General features: G+C 42.2%; 1 protein-coding gene across 1 annotated transcript; it reads right to left on the bottom strand.

Moving 5' to 3' along the window:
- Positions 1 to 22: 22 nt before the first annotated feature.
- On the bottom strand, positions 23 to 14,139 carry LOC110523860 (enolase-phosphatase E1). Its single transcript, XM_021602934.2, has 6 exons — positions 13,813 to 14,139; positions 11,908 to 12,009; positions 7,860 to 8,062; positions 3,335 to 3,467; positions 2,854 to 2,977; positions 23 to 913 (listed from the first exon to the last, which is right to left on the bottom strand). The coding sequence occupies exons 1-6, from the start codon at positions 13,894 to 13,896 to the stop codon at positions 774 to 776; spliced, it is 786 nt and encodes a 261-aa protein (XP_021458609.2). The 5' UTR covers positions 13,897 to 14,139; the 3' UTR covers positions 23 to 773.
- Between the last annotated feature and the right edge of the window lie 1,582 nt (positions 14,140 to 15,721).

The following is a 15,721-nucleotide window of genomic DNA, read 5'->3' as shown; positions in this document are numbered from 1 at the left end:
ATTAGTTAAATACAAATAAAGTGATCAACTTAAATATGTTTTTTATTTAAAATGCTTAAAAAAGGTGAAAGAAACCCTGGGAGGTCCCTTAAAATGTGCAGTCTGCAGACTGGTACGACTCTTGGTACCCTGGGTGTAGTCTAGATACCCGACTGTTTCTGTGTTCAACAACACTACACTGTTACCTGGCTAAGACATGTTGGCTAGAGCAGAAACAGACTGGCACCCAGGCTCCCCTTTTAGTGCACTCCCAAAATCCTTGGATCAATGGCCGACCCGCCCATTCCCCTCCCCTTGGACAAACAGTTCTTATGAGAGTGGCCCGGTTCAATTTCAGGTTAGTAGCTTCTTCCCATAGCCCACTCCCCTTCAGTGTCTGTAAGGACCAGATAGGGGAAAGCAATAGCTCCACCTGGCTCTCCAATAGGCTTAAAAAGGAGCGTCAATCACTTTGCTTTTACCATTCCAGTCCTTTGATAAGATCCAAGGGGCAGTAGGTGCTAGGGGAAGAGGCTAGGGAACATGATTGAACGGGGCTAGTGAGTAAGTGTTCTCCCTCTCTCTAGCTGTGTTCCGATTCTCACCCAAGTGTACACTCATTACTCCCCCTCATGTATTTAAAAACAAAAAGGTGTTGGATATATTTGGCAAAACCTCCCATGCGTACACTTATCCAGTACCTTTACATCCACAAGGGGGGGAGTCAATGAGTGCACACTGAGGAGGAAAAGGGCAGAATTCGAACGGCAGCATCTCTCCCCTCCCCTCCAGTGTTAAACGCCGGCCGTCACTTCCAGTTGGCTGAAAGTTGTAATGAGGTTATAGTGTGACCTCTCCTCCTCCGTCAGCTCCATGTTCCCCGGCCGCACCACCAGCGCCACGTTCACACCCGCATCCTCCGCTGCCTTGGCCTCTGCAGGGAAAAACAAAAACATCCTCCTCTCGATCATGCTCACTGAGTCACACTAGGATCCCAGGACAGCAGGCTCACCCAAGTCCCAGTGACGGTGTAACAGAGGCACTAACCCAACAACCTACACAACAAAGGAAGGTAGAACATTAAAGGTGATTGTGGAGCCAGCCTGGGGCAGCCGTGTGGCTCTCCATGCGATGGCATCCGCTTCCCCTCAGGGTAGGGTGACCACATTTAAAAAATACCCAAATCAATGAGTTTGGGGGACATTCGCACCCCTCCACTAATGTAGCCCATTGAATATCTTTATACAAAACACGTCCTCCAACTGCAACATCTGCCTATGAAATTAGTATTTGTAATACCCTCAAAACACCAAGTCAGGCTACCTAATATGGACAATTCTTCACGTTTTATGGTGAAATGTCCAAACTGCATGCCAATCATTTGATCTCAAATCAGTTTCATTGGAATATTCATTTAGATCTTCTTGAATTACTGTTTTGTGAGAAAATGAGAAAAGATGGTGTTAAACTATATAGCCTTAGTTTTTTTTTTTATCCAATCAAAATCCCATTCTGCCTCGTGGAGTTTTGATTGCATTTGATTTTTTATAAATGTACTATTCAGCTAACCATTTTAAAATCTCAAGAAATTAGTAACAGTAAACTATGCTATTATATTTGGTTATATAGAATACTAATTCAACCGTGTGATCTTCCGAGACATGGATTCAGCTTTGATCCAACTTTACTAGATGAGCAGCACTGTAAGAAGTGGTGGAGTGACACTGCTCCTGCAGCACTACACCCCTTCTCCCGCTGCACTGAATGAGCCAACTGAAGCACACCTAGCCTACTCTTTTGGTGATGCAAAAAAAACAAAAAAAAAAAACACATGTGGCTGGTTTTATGAAAATCTGGGAGTGTGTGGCCAAGGAAACATTTCTGGTTGGTCTCAGGGAATGTATAACGGGATTGAGTGAAGTAGTAGAAAATATGATGAATGAGCAACTAATGAGCATAGAGAGCCTCAAGTTTGACAATCACCCTATAGCCCATCTTTCAGTCTAATACGCCTGTGGACTTACTCTTCATCAGCTTTTTGTAAGTAGTTAGGCCTAACCGCCCTCTGAGTTTAGCTGGAATTTAGCCCGAAAGGATTTGAGAAATGTCATTGGTTGACATTGGCCTGTCTCGTCTTGCACAGAATATCAGATCTCAGCAACAATTGGAGAAGTGTTCAACACCCCTGTACCAAATCCTAATGATATAGGCCTACATCTTTCCATAAGCCTAACTGCAAGAGACCGGTTTGAATGAAAAACGGGACAAATGTACAATTTTAAATTGAAAATTTGTTTGAATTTGTTGATAAAATGCAGGACATAACAGTAGTTGCGGGATGGGGGACAACGGGCCAAACTGCTGGACTGTCCCGCGTAATCCGAGACATGTAGTCGCCATACCTCAGGGGGAGGCTCGCACTCTGATGCAGTACAGCATATAGCTAACACTGTACTGATTTAACGCTGATAGAACAGCCTTTCCAAGTGCTATTCTGCTCTAAAGCAGGGCTAGCTACATGGCTTCAGTTATCAGTTATCTGGTAAACGTATCATCTTCCTTCATGTTACCCAGTAGGTTATTGAGAACATGCGTATCCATAAAACAGTCCATAAAACAGGAAAATAAATACAAGTTAAAATATGCCCATTTGATATTCTATGAGCAGCATATGTACTTGTATAATGCAGGCTGGGTTGTTGTAGTTTAAAGGACAATCCCTTTGACAAGCAAGTGGGAAATTCCACTGGAATTCAGTCATAGCTAAGGTTGGCAAAGCTTCGGAGGCTGATCCAGCTAGGTAGAAAGGCTCTGGCTCAAACAATATGTAAAGAGCATTCACCGTTGAACTCATTTGCCTGCTACAACACTTACCCCGTGTGATATCTGTCAGGAACATGATTTCCTCAGACAGGCAGCCCATTCTCTCCGCAATTCTCTCATAGCTTTTACTTTCTACTTTGGCGCCTATGTTGGTGTCAAAGTGGCCATCAAATAGCTGAAAGGATAAATAATCTGGAGTTAGCTGGGAGCAGGACTACAAAATTCTGGGAACAGGACTACAAAATTCTGGGAGCAGGACTACAAAATTCTGGGAGCAGGACTACAAAATTCCTTCAAATTACACAACTTGGCGTTATAGCCTAACTATTGTCTAGTTAGGCTATAACACAGAAAATAAAAATTGTGATAACTGCACTGTGATTTATTTTGTGAGACCCACCCATTGTTTATCGATTAACTTTTTCTAAACGTTAACAATCCCAACTGCGTTTAAATATTCACACCCCTTATTACAATGAACCAGAGAGATTAGTGTGTTCTAAAAAGTTTATAAAAGAGAAGAGTTCCTTACATCTAGGACATCTCCCTCTACAGAGTATCCAAACAGTAGTTTCTGGGCTTCCACGCTGCCAGAGGAGTAGATATAGACCTTCAGGCCCTGCCGTCTCCACCTCCTGATGGATGGAACCACATCCTGGTACAGCCTGGTTCACACACACACATTAGTAATACTGTCTGGATGAGTCAACAGGACTCCAGACAATGATGGTTTGAAGGTGACATTTGGAAGAAATGCAGCAGTACAATAGGACTTGATCCTCTCACAGGCAGTTTAGAAACAATTAGCATTAATACCACTACATAAGACTAAACACAACCTGTAGATCTCCATTCCTGCAGGAAAAAATAAATAAAATCTCTCAATATGTGCACAGATAGTTGTGGCCAAATATATTGGCACCCTTGTCCTTCCCTTGAATAATTTCCCATTTCTTCTAAAATAAGTTGAACTGGAAAATAAACCAACGACATATGGCAACGTAGTATAGAGCGTATCCACACAATTTTACACAAAAGTATGGGCTCATTCAGATCAAAAAGTGTTACACCATTTCCATTACTCAAATGACAGGCTGGCAAGAATCTATCCAAATTTCAACCCCAAGTGTTTGTGATGGTGAGGAATTTCCTCACCTTCTGCCCCGTTCAAAAAATGCAGAACTAAGAACAGATATAGCCCTTGGTTCACTCCAGACCTGACTGCCCTTGACTAGGACAAAAACATCCTGTGGCGGACTGCAATAGCATTGAATAGTCCCCACGATATGCAACTGTTCAGGGAAGTCAGGAACCAATACACGCAGTCAGTTGGGAAAGCAAAGGCTAGCTTTTTCAAGCAGAAATTCACATCCTGTAGCTCCAAAAAGTTTTGGGACACTAAAGTCCATGGAGAACAAGAGCAGCACCTCCCAGCTTCCCACTGCACTGAGGCTAGGTAACACGGTCACCACTGATAAATCCATGATAATCGAAAATTTCAATAAGCATTTCTCAACGGCTGGCCATGCCTTCCTCCTGGCTACTCCAACCCCGGCCAACAGACTTTCTTTTTTCTACTGTGTCATTGACTTGTTTATTGTGTTATTGGCTTGTTTATCGTTTACTCCATGTGTAACTCTTGTGTTGTTGTCTGCTCATACTGCTATGCTTTATCTTGGCCAGGTCGCAGTTGCAAATGAGAACTTGTTCTCAACTAGCCTACCTGGTTAAATAAAGGTGAAATAAAAAAAAAAAAATAAAAAAAAATTGGAGCTCAGAGGCTTAGATTTTTACTGCACCCTGCAATCACACCTGCAACCCTGTACATGTGACCACTGAGGCTGTCCTGCTTTACGTTAGTTTTAACAGTGGCCATGTAGGCTACTTGATTATAATGTAGGCCTACCAGTGGCCTACCATCAAAAACAATGGAGAAAATGCATCCCATAACATTTTAACATGGAAATATCTGTTATATCATGCAGCCAATATGTAGGCCTACATTCCATGAGACTTTTGAAAATAAACATGCAGGGCTTGACATTAACCTGTTTATCCACTCGTCCTTCAGACAAGGAGGTGACTGAAAATGTTGTGCTTGATGCAAGAAAACACTTTACAAAATAAATTGCATTGTTATTCCCATACCATTATTACAGAGAATCAGACAAATGATGCTACCCTCTGCCTCCACTTAGCTTATTCAAGCCTGTTTCAAAATCTCTTTACCTGACTCACTTTTCAAAGAGGTCTAGAAATGTATACGTTTTGTGCCCTTGTAGGAAGCAATCACTCCCTTATTAGACTACAAATCATCTAACTGGGCTAATAACTCACTAACTAGCAAAGGATTTGAACAGAATGTGCTCTTGCTTAAAATCTCAAAACAAGCTCATCTACTCACGACCGCTCATGCTGTAAACACAGTCCAGTTCAAAGTAAATGGCACAGATCCATATGTTCTACTTGCACAAAGGCCTACTGCAGCTCAGATCGTTTATGCCGCACCGGTCTGTGTACACTAGAGTATGGGCGGAGTCGTGCGTGTCAATGCAATAGAATCCTACTCTGATGCGTTCTGCCTACAACAAAATTTGTTTTGGTATGTTGCATTGAAAGTGGCTAATATTGTGTTGATTTAATCACAATTGCCACAGTAAAGGGAAACATTGTAATAGTGTTAACAGGGAAAACTCTAGAACAGTGGTCACCAACCTTAGAGTCAAAGTACAAGCCAAGATCTACCACTCACATTTTTTTATATATATATTTTTTAAAACATGGCCTTCATTTTTTTAAATATTTAAAAAAAAAACATAACCCTATGCAACATTAACTAATTAAAAACAGAACTGTGGCAATGAGGTTTGTACAGTAAGCTATAGGCCCAATACATTATCACCGCATATTGGCTTTGCTTGAATTGCCCTGCCAATGCATTGTTGGTCAGGTCACTTTTAGGCTACCAGTAATAGATTGGTTGTATTACTTGTATGCTCACTCAGCTGTGCTTCACATTTAAATAATTAGCTTTTTATTTAAAAAAAACTATTGGGCTGATGAGGCCTGTATCTAATGGTCAGTCAGTGGAGGGAGAGAGCATTAGACTGAGGATCCACCTCAACATATCTCCGTTCTCCCTTACCATAAAAGGGACACCGTCTTCCAGATGGTAAAACTCGAGTCGCACCGCATTATTTCTGCCTCATGCACAAATTCATGTTGTTACTCCTATGAACAGAGAATGAAATATTCCTCAATATTAAAAAAAAGAGACCCAAGCCGCTAATAACACAAGCCTAAAAAAAATAAGAAAGTGGCACTTAGTTGCACAGCCTTTGGCCAAGATAACTGCCGACAAATCCAATGAGCTAGCTGCACCTTTAAAAAATTGCCAATTTGGCACTCTTCAGCAGAAATGCAACCCCACAGCATTATCAAACCTCAACCATGTTTGGATTGTAGGGAGGGTGTTCTTTTCTTTGAATGCTTCCTTTGGTCGTTGGTAAACATACGAAGAACCCACTGCTGAAGGAGACAAGAAAGCCTAATTGAACTTCTCAAAAACCCAACTAAACAAGCCCAAATCCTAGGAAACTGTTCTGTGGATCATTGAAACAAAATTAGAGATCTTTGGCTATACAGATCAATGATGACCAAATGAAGTGTTAAATGAAAATAACATCCTCATCCCAATTCTCCTAAACTGCTGCGTAAGTCACTTCCGGTCGTAGCTGTATCGAAGTGGCATGTTTTTAGAGAATCTTGCTTGCTTGCTTGGCTGCCTCTGGTACTGGGGTCCTTCAACGTGCACAATGCATCATGAAATCAGCAGATTATCAGGTGTTTTGGAGTCTAATGTTCAACCCAGTGTGCAAAAACTGGGTCTCCATTGAAGTCTGTTCTTACAGCATGACAACTCCAAACACACATCAAAAAGCACCAAGTAATGATTCAAGAAGAAAACGCTGAACTGTTCTGGAGTGGCCAGCGAAGAGATGTAAATCCCATCCAAAACCTATGGTGAGATCTGAAAACAGCAGTTGGTCGAGGGAGCCCCTCAAACACTAAAGAATTATAGCAGTTTGCTGCTGAAGAGTGGCCCAAATTGCCAGTAGAAAGGTACAGCAAGCTCATTGATAGATATAAGAACCAAAGGCTGTGAATATCTGTAACTAACAAGTTTGCCAAAAGGCACCTTATGACTCACACCATGAGAAACAAGATTCTCATGATGAAACCAAGATTGAACTCTTTGGCCTCAATGCCAAGCGTCACATCTGGAGGAAACCTGGCACCATCCCTACGGCGATGCATGGTGGTGGCAGCATCATGTTGTGGGGATGTTTTTCAGCGGCAGGGACTGGGAGACTGGTCAGGATTGAGGCAAAGACGAATGGAACAAAAAAAACAGAGGTCCTTGATGAAGTCCTGAGCACTCTGGCCAGGTTCACAGACTGGGGTGAAGGTTCACCTTCCAATAGGACAACAACCCGAAGCACACAGCCAAGACAACGCAGGAGTGGCTTTGGGACAAGTTCCTGAATGTACTTGAGTGGCCCATCCAGAGCCCGGACTTGAACCCGATCGAACATCTCTGGAGAGAACTGAAAATAGCTGTGCAAGCAACGCTCCCCATCCAACCTGACAGAGCTTGAGAGAATCTGCAGAGAAACTCACCAAATACAGGTGTGCCAAGCGTGTAGCGTCATACTGTAATCGCTGCCAAAGTACTGAGTAAAGAGTGAATACTTACGTAAATGTGATATTTCCGTATTTTGTTTGTTGATAAATTTGCAAAAACTTCTAAAAACGTGTTTTTGCTTTGTCATTATGGGGTACTGTGTATCGATTGATGAGGGGGAAACGATTTAATCAATTTTAGAATAAGGTTGTGACGTTACAAAATGTGGAAGGTAAATGTGGCAGGAATTGCAGCTCTGTCTTATGTTAACCACAAAATTATATCTATGGGATATTTGCACTAAAATCGATTTAGGATTCATCCCTCATACAGTACCCTCAGTGCAATAGAAGGAAAACTTCTGGCTACTTACTCGCCTTTGATTCTCCCAGCAGCGTAGGCTGCCCTCCACATGTGTCCCTGCAGCTGTTTCAGGGCCGTGGTCTTCCTGTCCGAAGCCATCTGCCACAGCACGTTGTCCACCACCTCTCCGATGGCTTTCTCCTCGTCCGTGTGCCCAGACTGGTCCAGGGCGTGCTGCGCACATGCTCGATTCAGACGCAGGTCCTCCTCAACCTAACATGATGAAAGGGTCAGCACAGGGTCAAGGGTTAATCAGGGTCATGTTCATTAGGGAGCAGGGTTTGAATTAACCATCGACAACTCTTGGGGTTATCCAACGTTGAAGACAGACCGCTCTTGGCCGACAAAACTGTTAATTCCAGTAAATTAGATATGGTAGCCGCCACGCTATTATGACAACTTCACTGTTCTGCATTCTGCAAATCAATAAGCTCATTGGAGGAGGAGAACTCATGTCAGTGTTCCTCAACAACCCCCCCCCCCCCGTTCTGGTCCGTCAAATGACCGATCTAGTCAGATTTCAAATGGTAGTTTTGATCTAAAGCAGTCAAGTGGCCCTCAAAGGAGTTCAACCACCCTAGTTTGCCAGTCCTTCCCTGGTGTAAAAAAAAAACAAAAAACAAAGAGCTTCCTGCAGTAGGTCTGCTAGACTTCAGCAGCCAGTGAACATGAGTGCAGCTCTGAACGCTTGTCTCATCACTTGCACTCATGTCATCCCAACTGACAGGATGCAGGGCACTTATGGCCCGGCAGCTAATCAAATACACCCATTAATCTGTGACCTACATAGCTATACTCAGGGGGAAAAAAAGAAACGTCCCTTTTCAGGACCCTGTTTTCAAAGATAATTAGTAAAAATCCAACTAACTGGCTAACTATCCAACTATCTTCATTGTAAAGGGTCTAAACACTGTTCCCATGCTTGTTCAATGAACCATAAACAATTAATGAACATATACCGGTGGAACGGTCATTAAAACACTAACAGCAGATAATTAAAGTCACAGTTATGAAAACTTAGGACACTAAAAAGAGGCCTTTCTACTGACTCTGAAAAACACCAAAAAGAAAGATGCCCAGGGTCCCTGCTCATCTGCGTGAACGTGCATGCTGCAAGGAGGCATGCAGATGTGGTCAGGGCAATAACTTGCAATGTCCGTACTGTGAGACGCCTAAGATAGCGCTACAGGGATGGACAGCTGATCATCCTCGCAGTGGCAGACCACGTGTAACACCACCCGCACATCACACCTGCAGGACAGGTACAGGATGGCAACAACAACCGCTCGAGTTACACCAGGAACGCACAATCCCTCTATCAGTGCTTAGACTGTCCGCAATAGGCTGAGAGGCGCTAGACTAAGGTCTTGTAGGCCTGTGTAAGGCAGGTCCTCACCAGACATCACCAGCAACAATTGCGCCTATGGGCACAAAGCCACCGTCGCTGGACCAGACAGGACTGGCAAAAAGTGCTCTTCACTGACAAGTCGCGGTTTTGTCTCACCAGGGGTGATGGTCGGATTCGCCTTTATTGTTGAGGAATGAGCGTTACACCGAGGCCTGTACTCTGGAGCGGGGTCGATTTGGAGGTGGAGGGTCCGTCATGGTCTGGGGTGGTGTGTCACAGCATCATCGGACTGAGCTGGTTGTCATTGCAGGCAATTTCAATGCTGTGCGTTACAGGGAAGACACTCTTCCCTCATGTGGTACCCTTCCTGCAGGCTCATCCTGACATGACCCTCCAGCATGACAATGCCACCAGCCATACTGCTTGTTCTGTGCGTGATTTCCTGCAAGACAGGAATGTCAGTGTTCTGCCATGACCAGCGAAGAGACCGGATCTCAATCTCATTGAGCACGTCTCGGACCTGTTGGATCGGAGGGTGAAGGCTTGGGCCATTCCCCCCAGAAATGTCCTGGAACTTGCAGGTGCCTTGGTGGAAGAATGGGGTAACATCTCACAGAAAGAACTGGCAAATCTGGTGCAGTCCATGAGTTAAGAGATGCACTGCAGTACTTATTGCAGCTGGTGGCCACAATCTAGATACTTTTGACCCCCCCCCCCCCCCCTTTTGTTCAGTGACACATTAATATATTTCTGTTAGTCACATGTCTGTGGAACTTGTTCAGTTTGTTTCAGTTGTTGAATCTTATGTTCATACAAATATTTACGCATGTTAAGTTTGCTGAAAATAAACGCAGTTGACAGTGACAGGACGTTTCTTTTTTTTTGCTGAGTTTATATACAGTGCCTTGCGAAAGTATTCGGCCCCCTTGAACTTTGCGACCTTTTGCCACATTTCAGGCTTCAAACAAAGATATAAAAGAAGAATCAACAACAAGTGGGACACAATCATGAAGTGGAACGACATTTATTGGATATTTCAAACCTTTTTAACAAATCAAAAACTGAAAAATTGGGCGTGCAAAATTATTCAGCCCCTTTACTTTCAGTGCAGCAAACTCTCTCCAGAAGTTCAGTGAGGATCTCTGAATGATCCAATGTTGACCTAAATGACTAATGATGATAAATACACTCCACCTGTGTGTAATCAAGTCTCCGTATAAATGCACCTGCACTGTGATAGTCTCAGAGGTCCGTTAAAAGCGCAGAGAGCATCATGAAGAACAAGGAACACACCAGGCAGGTCCGAGATACTGTTGTGAAGAAGTTTAAAGCCGGATTTGGATACAAAAAGATTTCCCAAGCTTTAAACATCCCAAGGAGCACTGTGCAAGCGATAATATTGAAATGGAAGGAGTATCAGACCACTGCAAATCTACCAAGACCTGGCCGTCCCTCTAAACTTTCAGCTCATACAAGGAGAAGACTGATCAGAGATGCAGCCAAGAGGCCCATGATCACTCTGGATGAACTGCAGAGATCTACAGCTGAGGTGGGAGACTCTGTCCATAGGACAACAATCAGTCGTATATTGCACAAATCTGGCCTTTATGGAAGAGTGGCAAGAAGAAAGCCATTTCTTAAAGATATCCATAAAAAGTGTTGTTTAAAGTTTGCCACAAGCCACCTGGGAGACACACCAAACATGTGGAAGAAGGTGCTCTGGTCAGATGAAACCAAAATTGAACTTTTTGGCAACAATGCAAAACGTTATGTTTGGCGTAAAAGCAACACAGCTGAACACACCATCCCCACTGTCAAACATGGTGGTGGCAGCATCATGGTTTGGGCCTGCTTTTCTTCAGCAGGGACAGGGAAGATGGTTAAAATTGATGGGAAGATGGAGCCAAATACAGGACCATTCTGGAAGAAAACCTGATGGAGTCTGCAAAAGACCTGAGACTGGGACGGAGATTTGTCTTCCAACAAGACAATGATCCAAAACATAAAGCAAAATCTACAGTGGAATGGGTCAAAAATAAACATATCCAGGTGTTAGAATGGCCAAGTCAAAGTCCAGACCTGAATCCAATCAAGAATCTGTGGAAAGAACTGAAAACTGCTGTTCACAAATGCTCTCCATCCAACCTCACTGAGCTCGAGCTGTTTTGCAAGGAGGAATGGGAAAAAATTTCAGTCTCTCGATGTGCAAAACTGATAGAGACATACCCCAAGCGACTTACAGCTGTAATCGCAGCAAAAGGTGGCGCTACAAAGTATTAACTTAAGGGGGCTGAATAATTTTGCACGCCCAATTTTTCAGTTTTTAATTTGTTAAAAAAGTTTGAAATATCCAATAAATGTCGTTCCACTTCATGATTGTGTCCCACTTGGTGTTGATTCTTCACAAAAAAATACAGTTTTATATCTTTATGTTTGAAGTCTGAAATGTCGCAAAGTTCAAGGGGGCCGAATACTTTCGCAAGGCACTGTATTTGGGCCAAACCCACTGTAGACACCCAACTCTGAACTGCTGATTCATTTAATGTACTAATCTGAGGCATACCACATAAGCAATCATTAACAGGCTCATCAAAGAACAAGGTACATGTTTTCACCCAGAATGTATGCATGGGTGTTGCATATTCTGTCTGTTGTGTGCAGTCACTGCTGACTGCTCATCATTGTCCACGGTTTTCAGAAAACCAGTTACCTGTTTCTTCAGGAGATGCACATCTTGTTTGCATTCATCTTCTTCCCAATGCGCAGACAGATGCTCTTCAAGATGATCTTTGATGTATGGGAATAAAATGTCCTACAGGAGAAAATAGCACTATTAGCATATAGCTAGCTAGCTGTCATTCATTACCTAGTGTGCACCATTCGACTCCCCTTGTTCATGGATATTGAAAAGACAGAAATTTGGTTTGTCCACAATGTCCTTGATTTCAAGGTCTACATGCGTTTTTGGACGTCTAATTGGTTCAGCTTTGGTCCGGTCCAAATCATAGACGTCCATCTTTCACAAGTTTGGAGTGCACAGTACAGTAGAGCACAGTACGGTTGAATACAGTTCAGTACAATACAGTACATTAGAGCAGCTATCGCAAAATACAGTATAATGTACTATATTGTACTGTAAGGAATTAATCTGTGCTCTACTGTATTTAGCTCAAATTTAGACACCTTTAATTATTTAATATATTAATAAGATGGGTCTGAAGGGCAATCCATAGCAATAGCTTGCGAAATATCACGAAACCCGTTGCTGTACCCATTTTAGCAGCACGTGCCCAGTGTTGGGGATGCTACCCCCACCAATCCAATTGAACGATTCCTAAACTGTGCACTCGCATGGCACGCTTTCACATCTAGACAGGTAAACAGACTGCCTGCAATCATACCAAATCCTGCCTGTGGTTTACGAGCACAAGCCAGAGGCTGCGATATACATTGATGTTTTTTTATTGACTGTATCAAATCGATGTAAAGCAAGCAAGCTACGCTAACGGTGTTAATTTTGGCAGCTATTTTATATTTAATCTTAAAATACCTTTTAGTGTTACGTCACCGTTTGATAATGTCATCCTTCGTTAGTTTTAGTTCAGTCGACTAAACATCTGGACAATTTTAGTCTAGTTTTAGTCAGCCATTTTTAGGTCACAATATAGTCCGTGCATTTTTTTCTATTAAATAATGAATATTTAGGCAACCTCTAACTTCTATCATGTGCACATTCAGATAGGCCTAGATGGACAAGGCTACTATCCCCTTGTATACCTTAGCTGGCAACATTGATATTGTGTCAGATTGTAACCAATGCCAGCCATAATTAACCATGTAGGGTATAAAACCTACAGGTTACACAATTTACAACTGATTTTCTCCCCATCATAACCATCAAGGGGTTAAACAACAGTGGTTTCCTTGAAAATTTGAGAATTTTTGCTTTCCAAAAATGCCAGAAGTATTACTGTACTACTAATATCATTCATTTTTCCCCATTGGAACCGCAACTCGCTTTTGTCAACTGCGGCCACACAGATGAATGCAAAATAGCCTACGTTAAAGTAAGAGCGAGAGAGTGTAAACATTGGTTCTAAATTGAGTTTAGTTACAAGTCAAGTGTCTTGGCTTCAGATCAGTTCAAACGATTGACGAGTAACTGAAGTGACCACCTGGGAGCTGTTTTGGGAGACCACGCAACTGAATTTTAAAAATTCTGCCAATGAGAGGATTGCATGAAATATTCTGCATGCATGAAGGTTTAGGAATAGACAAAACAGATGAGAAGGAGCTTGATGTCAAATTGATTGTCCATTACTGTCACATGGAATTTGTCTCGTCACATTTGTTGTCAAATAAAATGAAGTTATTAGTAATAGTTTGTCAAGAAAAATAGGTCGATGAGTAGTTGATGAAATTAACACTACACCAGCGAACTACCTAGCTAGCAAGGATAATTGTGGCTAATTAACCAAATTCCAACGTCTGGATAAGACGTATTTTCCAACGTCAATTTGCTCATTGGGTAGCAATCGGTCTAGCAAAGAATGTAACTTGCGAGCTACAATACACACCTCAAATGCCATATATTAAACTCAGCTCGTTGTCCTACCTTCACAAACGTTATTGGTGTCGTGGTTCCTTCAATATCCAGCAAAAGTGCGGTAGTGTTTGCAGGGATTAAAACCGTAGCCATGTTTCTGTCTAAATGCACCAAGTATAGCGATTGTTAGTTTAGCTATCTACTCAGCTATCCAGGTTGGAAAAATACGGTAGCCAACCTAAGAAAGAGGACAACCAATTCCTTCCCAAGTCTTGTTAGGTTCCTTTTCAATTAGCTAATGTTGGGTAGTGGAGGCTCGTCACGTCAGCAGACCCATTTGAACGTTCTCAACACATGGAGCGTGAATAATAATAGCCGCGTGCCCAGGAAGTGTTCTGCTTCTTTGGCATCTTCTTCTTTGATGAAGCTTAACAGCGGTTGGCATCCTATACATGTTGCATTACCGCCACCTACTAGACTGGAGTACAACTCCCTTATACTTTGCTTGAAAATAAATAAACAAATACCATACCATCTAACATTACTACACACACACACAAAAATACCCCCCTACTCCATTATTCAAATATATTTATTCCTACCTCAAGCCAAAAACCTGAAAGGGTTGGACACCACCACTTAACACACCTTGTATCTCCTCTGATGACAAGTCTCTCACACTCAAATACCTCTCTGCAGCTGCCACCACAACCTCAATTTTCAGCGACCTACATTCCATTCTTGCAGTACAGTTGATAACCATTGCTATAAATGCAAAAAAATCCAATCTTACTGAAACATCTACAGTTGAAGTCAGAAGTTTATATATACGTACGTTTGAGTCATTAAAACTAATTTTTCAACCACTCCACAAATGTATTGTTAACAAACTATAGTTTTGGCAAGTCAGTTAGGACATCTACTGTGTGCATGATACAAGTAATTTTTCCAACAATTGTTTATCGACAGATTATTTAACTTATAATTCACTGTATCACAATTCCAGTGGGTCAGAAGTTTACGTACACTAAGTTGACTGTGCCTTTAAACAGCTTGGAAAATTCCAGAAAATTCTGTCATGGCTTTAGAAGCTTCTGATAGGTTAATTGACATTATTTGAGTCAATTGGAGGTTTACCTATGGATGTATTTCAAGGCCTACCTTCAAACTCAGTGCCTCTTTGCTTGACATCATGGGAAAATCAAAAGATATCAGCCAAGACCTCAGAAAATAAATTGTAGACCTCCACAAGTCTGGTTCATCGTTGGGAGCAATTTCCAAATGCCAGAAGGTACCACGTTCATCTGTACAAACAATAGTACGCAAGTATAAACACCATGGGACCACGCAGCTGTCATACCGCTCAGGAAGGAGACGTGTTCTGTCTCCTAGAGATGAACGTACTTTGGTGCGAAAGCACAAATCAATCCCAGAACAACAGCAAAGAACCTTGAGAAGATCCTGGAGGAAACAGTTACAAAAGTATCTATATCCGCAGTAAAACAAGACTTATATCGACATCCTGAAAGGCCGCTCAGCAAGGAATAAGCCACTTCCAAAACCATCATAAAAAAAGACAGACTACGGTTTGCAACTGCACATGGGGACAAAGATCCAACTTTTTGGAGAAATGTCCTCTGGTCTGACGAAACAAAATAGAACTGTTTGGCCATAATGACTCAGTTACACCAGCTCTGTCAGGAGGAATGGGCCAAAATTCACCCAACTTATTGTGGGAAGCTTGTGGAAGGCTACCTGAAACATTTGACCCAAGTTAAACAATTTCAAGGCAATGCTACCAAATACTAATTGAGTGTATGTAAACTTCTGACCCACTGGGAATGTGATGAAACAAATAAAAGCTGAAATAAATAATTCTCTCTACTATTATTCTGACATTTCACATTCTTAAAATAAAGCAGTAATCCTAACTGACCTAAAACAGGGAATTATTACTATGATTAAATATCAGGAATTG

Source organism: Oncorhynchus mykiss, chromosome 5 (genome assembly GCF_013265735.2).
Source record: "Oncorhynchus mykiss isolate Arlee chromosome 5, USDA_OmykA_1.1, whole genome shotgun sequence".
NCBI classification, from domain to species: Eukaryota; Metazoa; Chordata; class Actinopteri; order Salmoniformes; family Salmonidae; genus Oncorhynchus; species Oncorhynchus mykiss.
This window is presented reverse-complemented; position numbering and strand designations above follow the sequence as displayed.

Excerpts from the sequence above, each read along its gene's own strand:
- LOC110523860 (XM_021602934.2), bottom strand. The coding sequence starts at position 13,896 with ATGGCTACGGTTTTAATCCCTGCAAACACTACCGCACTTTTGCTGGAT. Across the intron at positions 12,010-13,812 it reads CACCAATAACGTTTGTGAAG|GACATTTTATTCCCATACAT; the intron begins GTAGGACAACGA and ends TTTCTCCTGTAG. Across the intron at positions 3,468-7,859 it reads GCTGGGAGAATCAAAGGCGA|GCTGTACCAGGATGTGGTTC; the intron begins GTAAGTAGCCAG and ends TGTGTGAACCAG.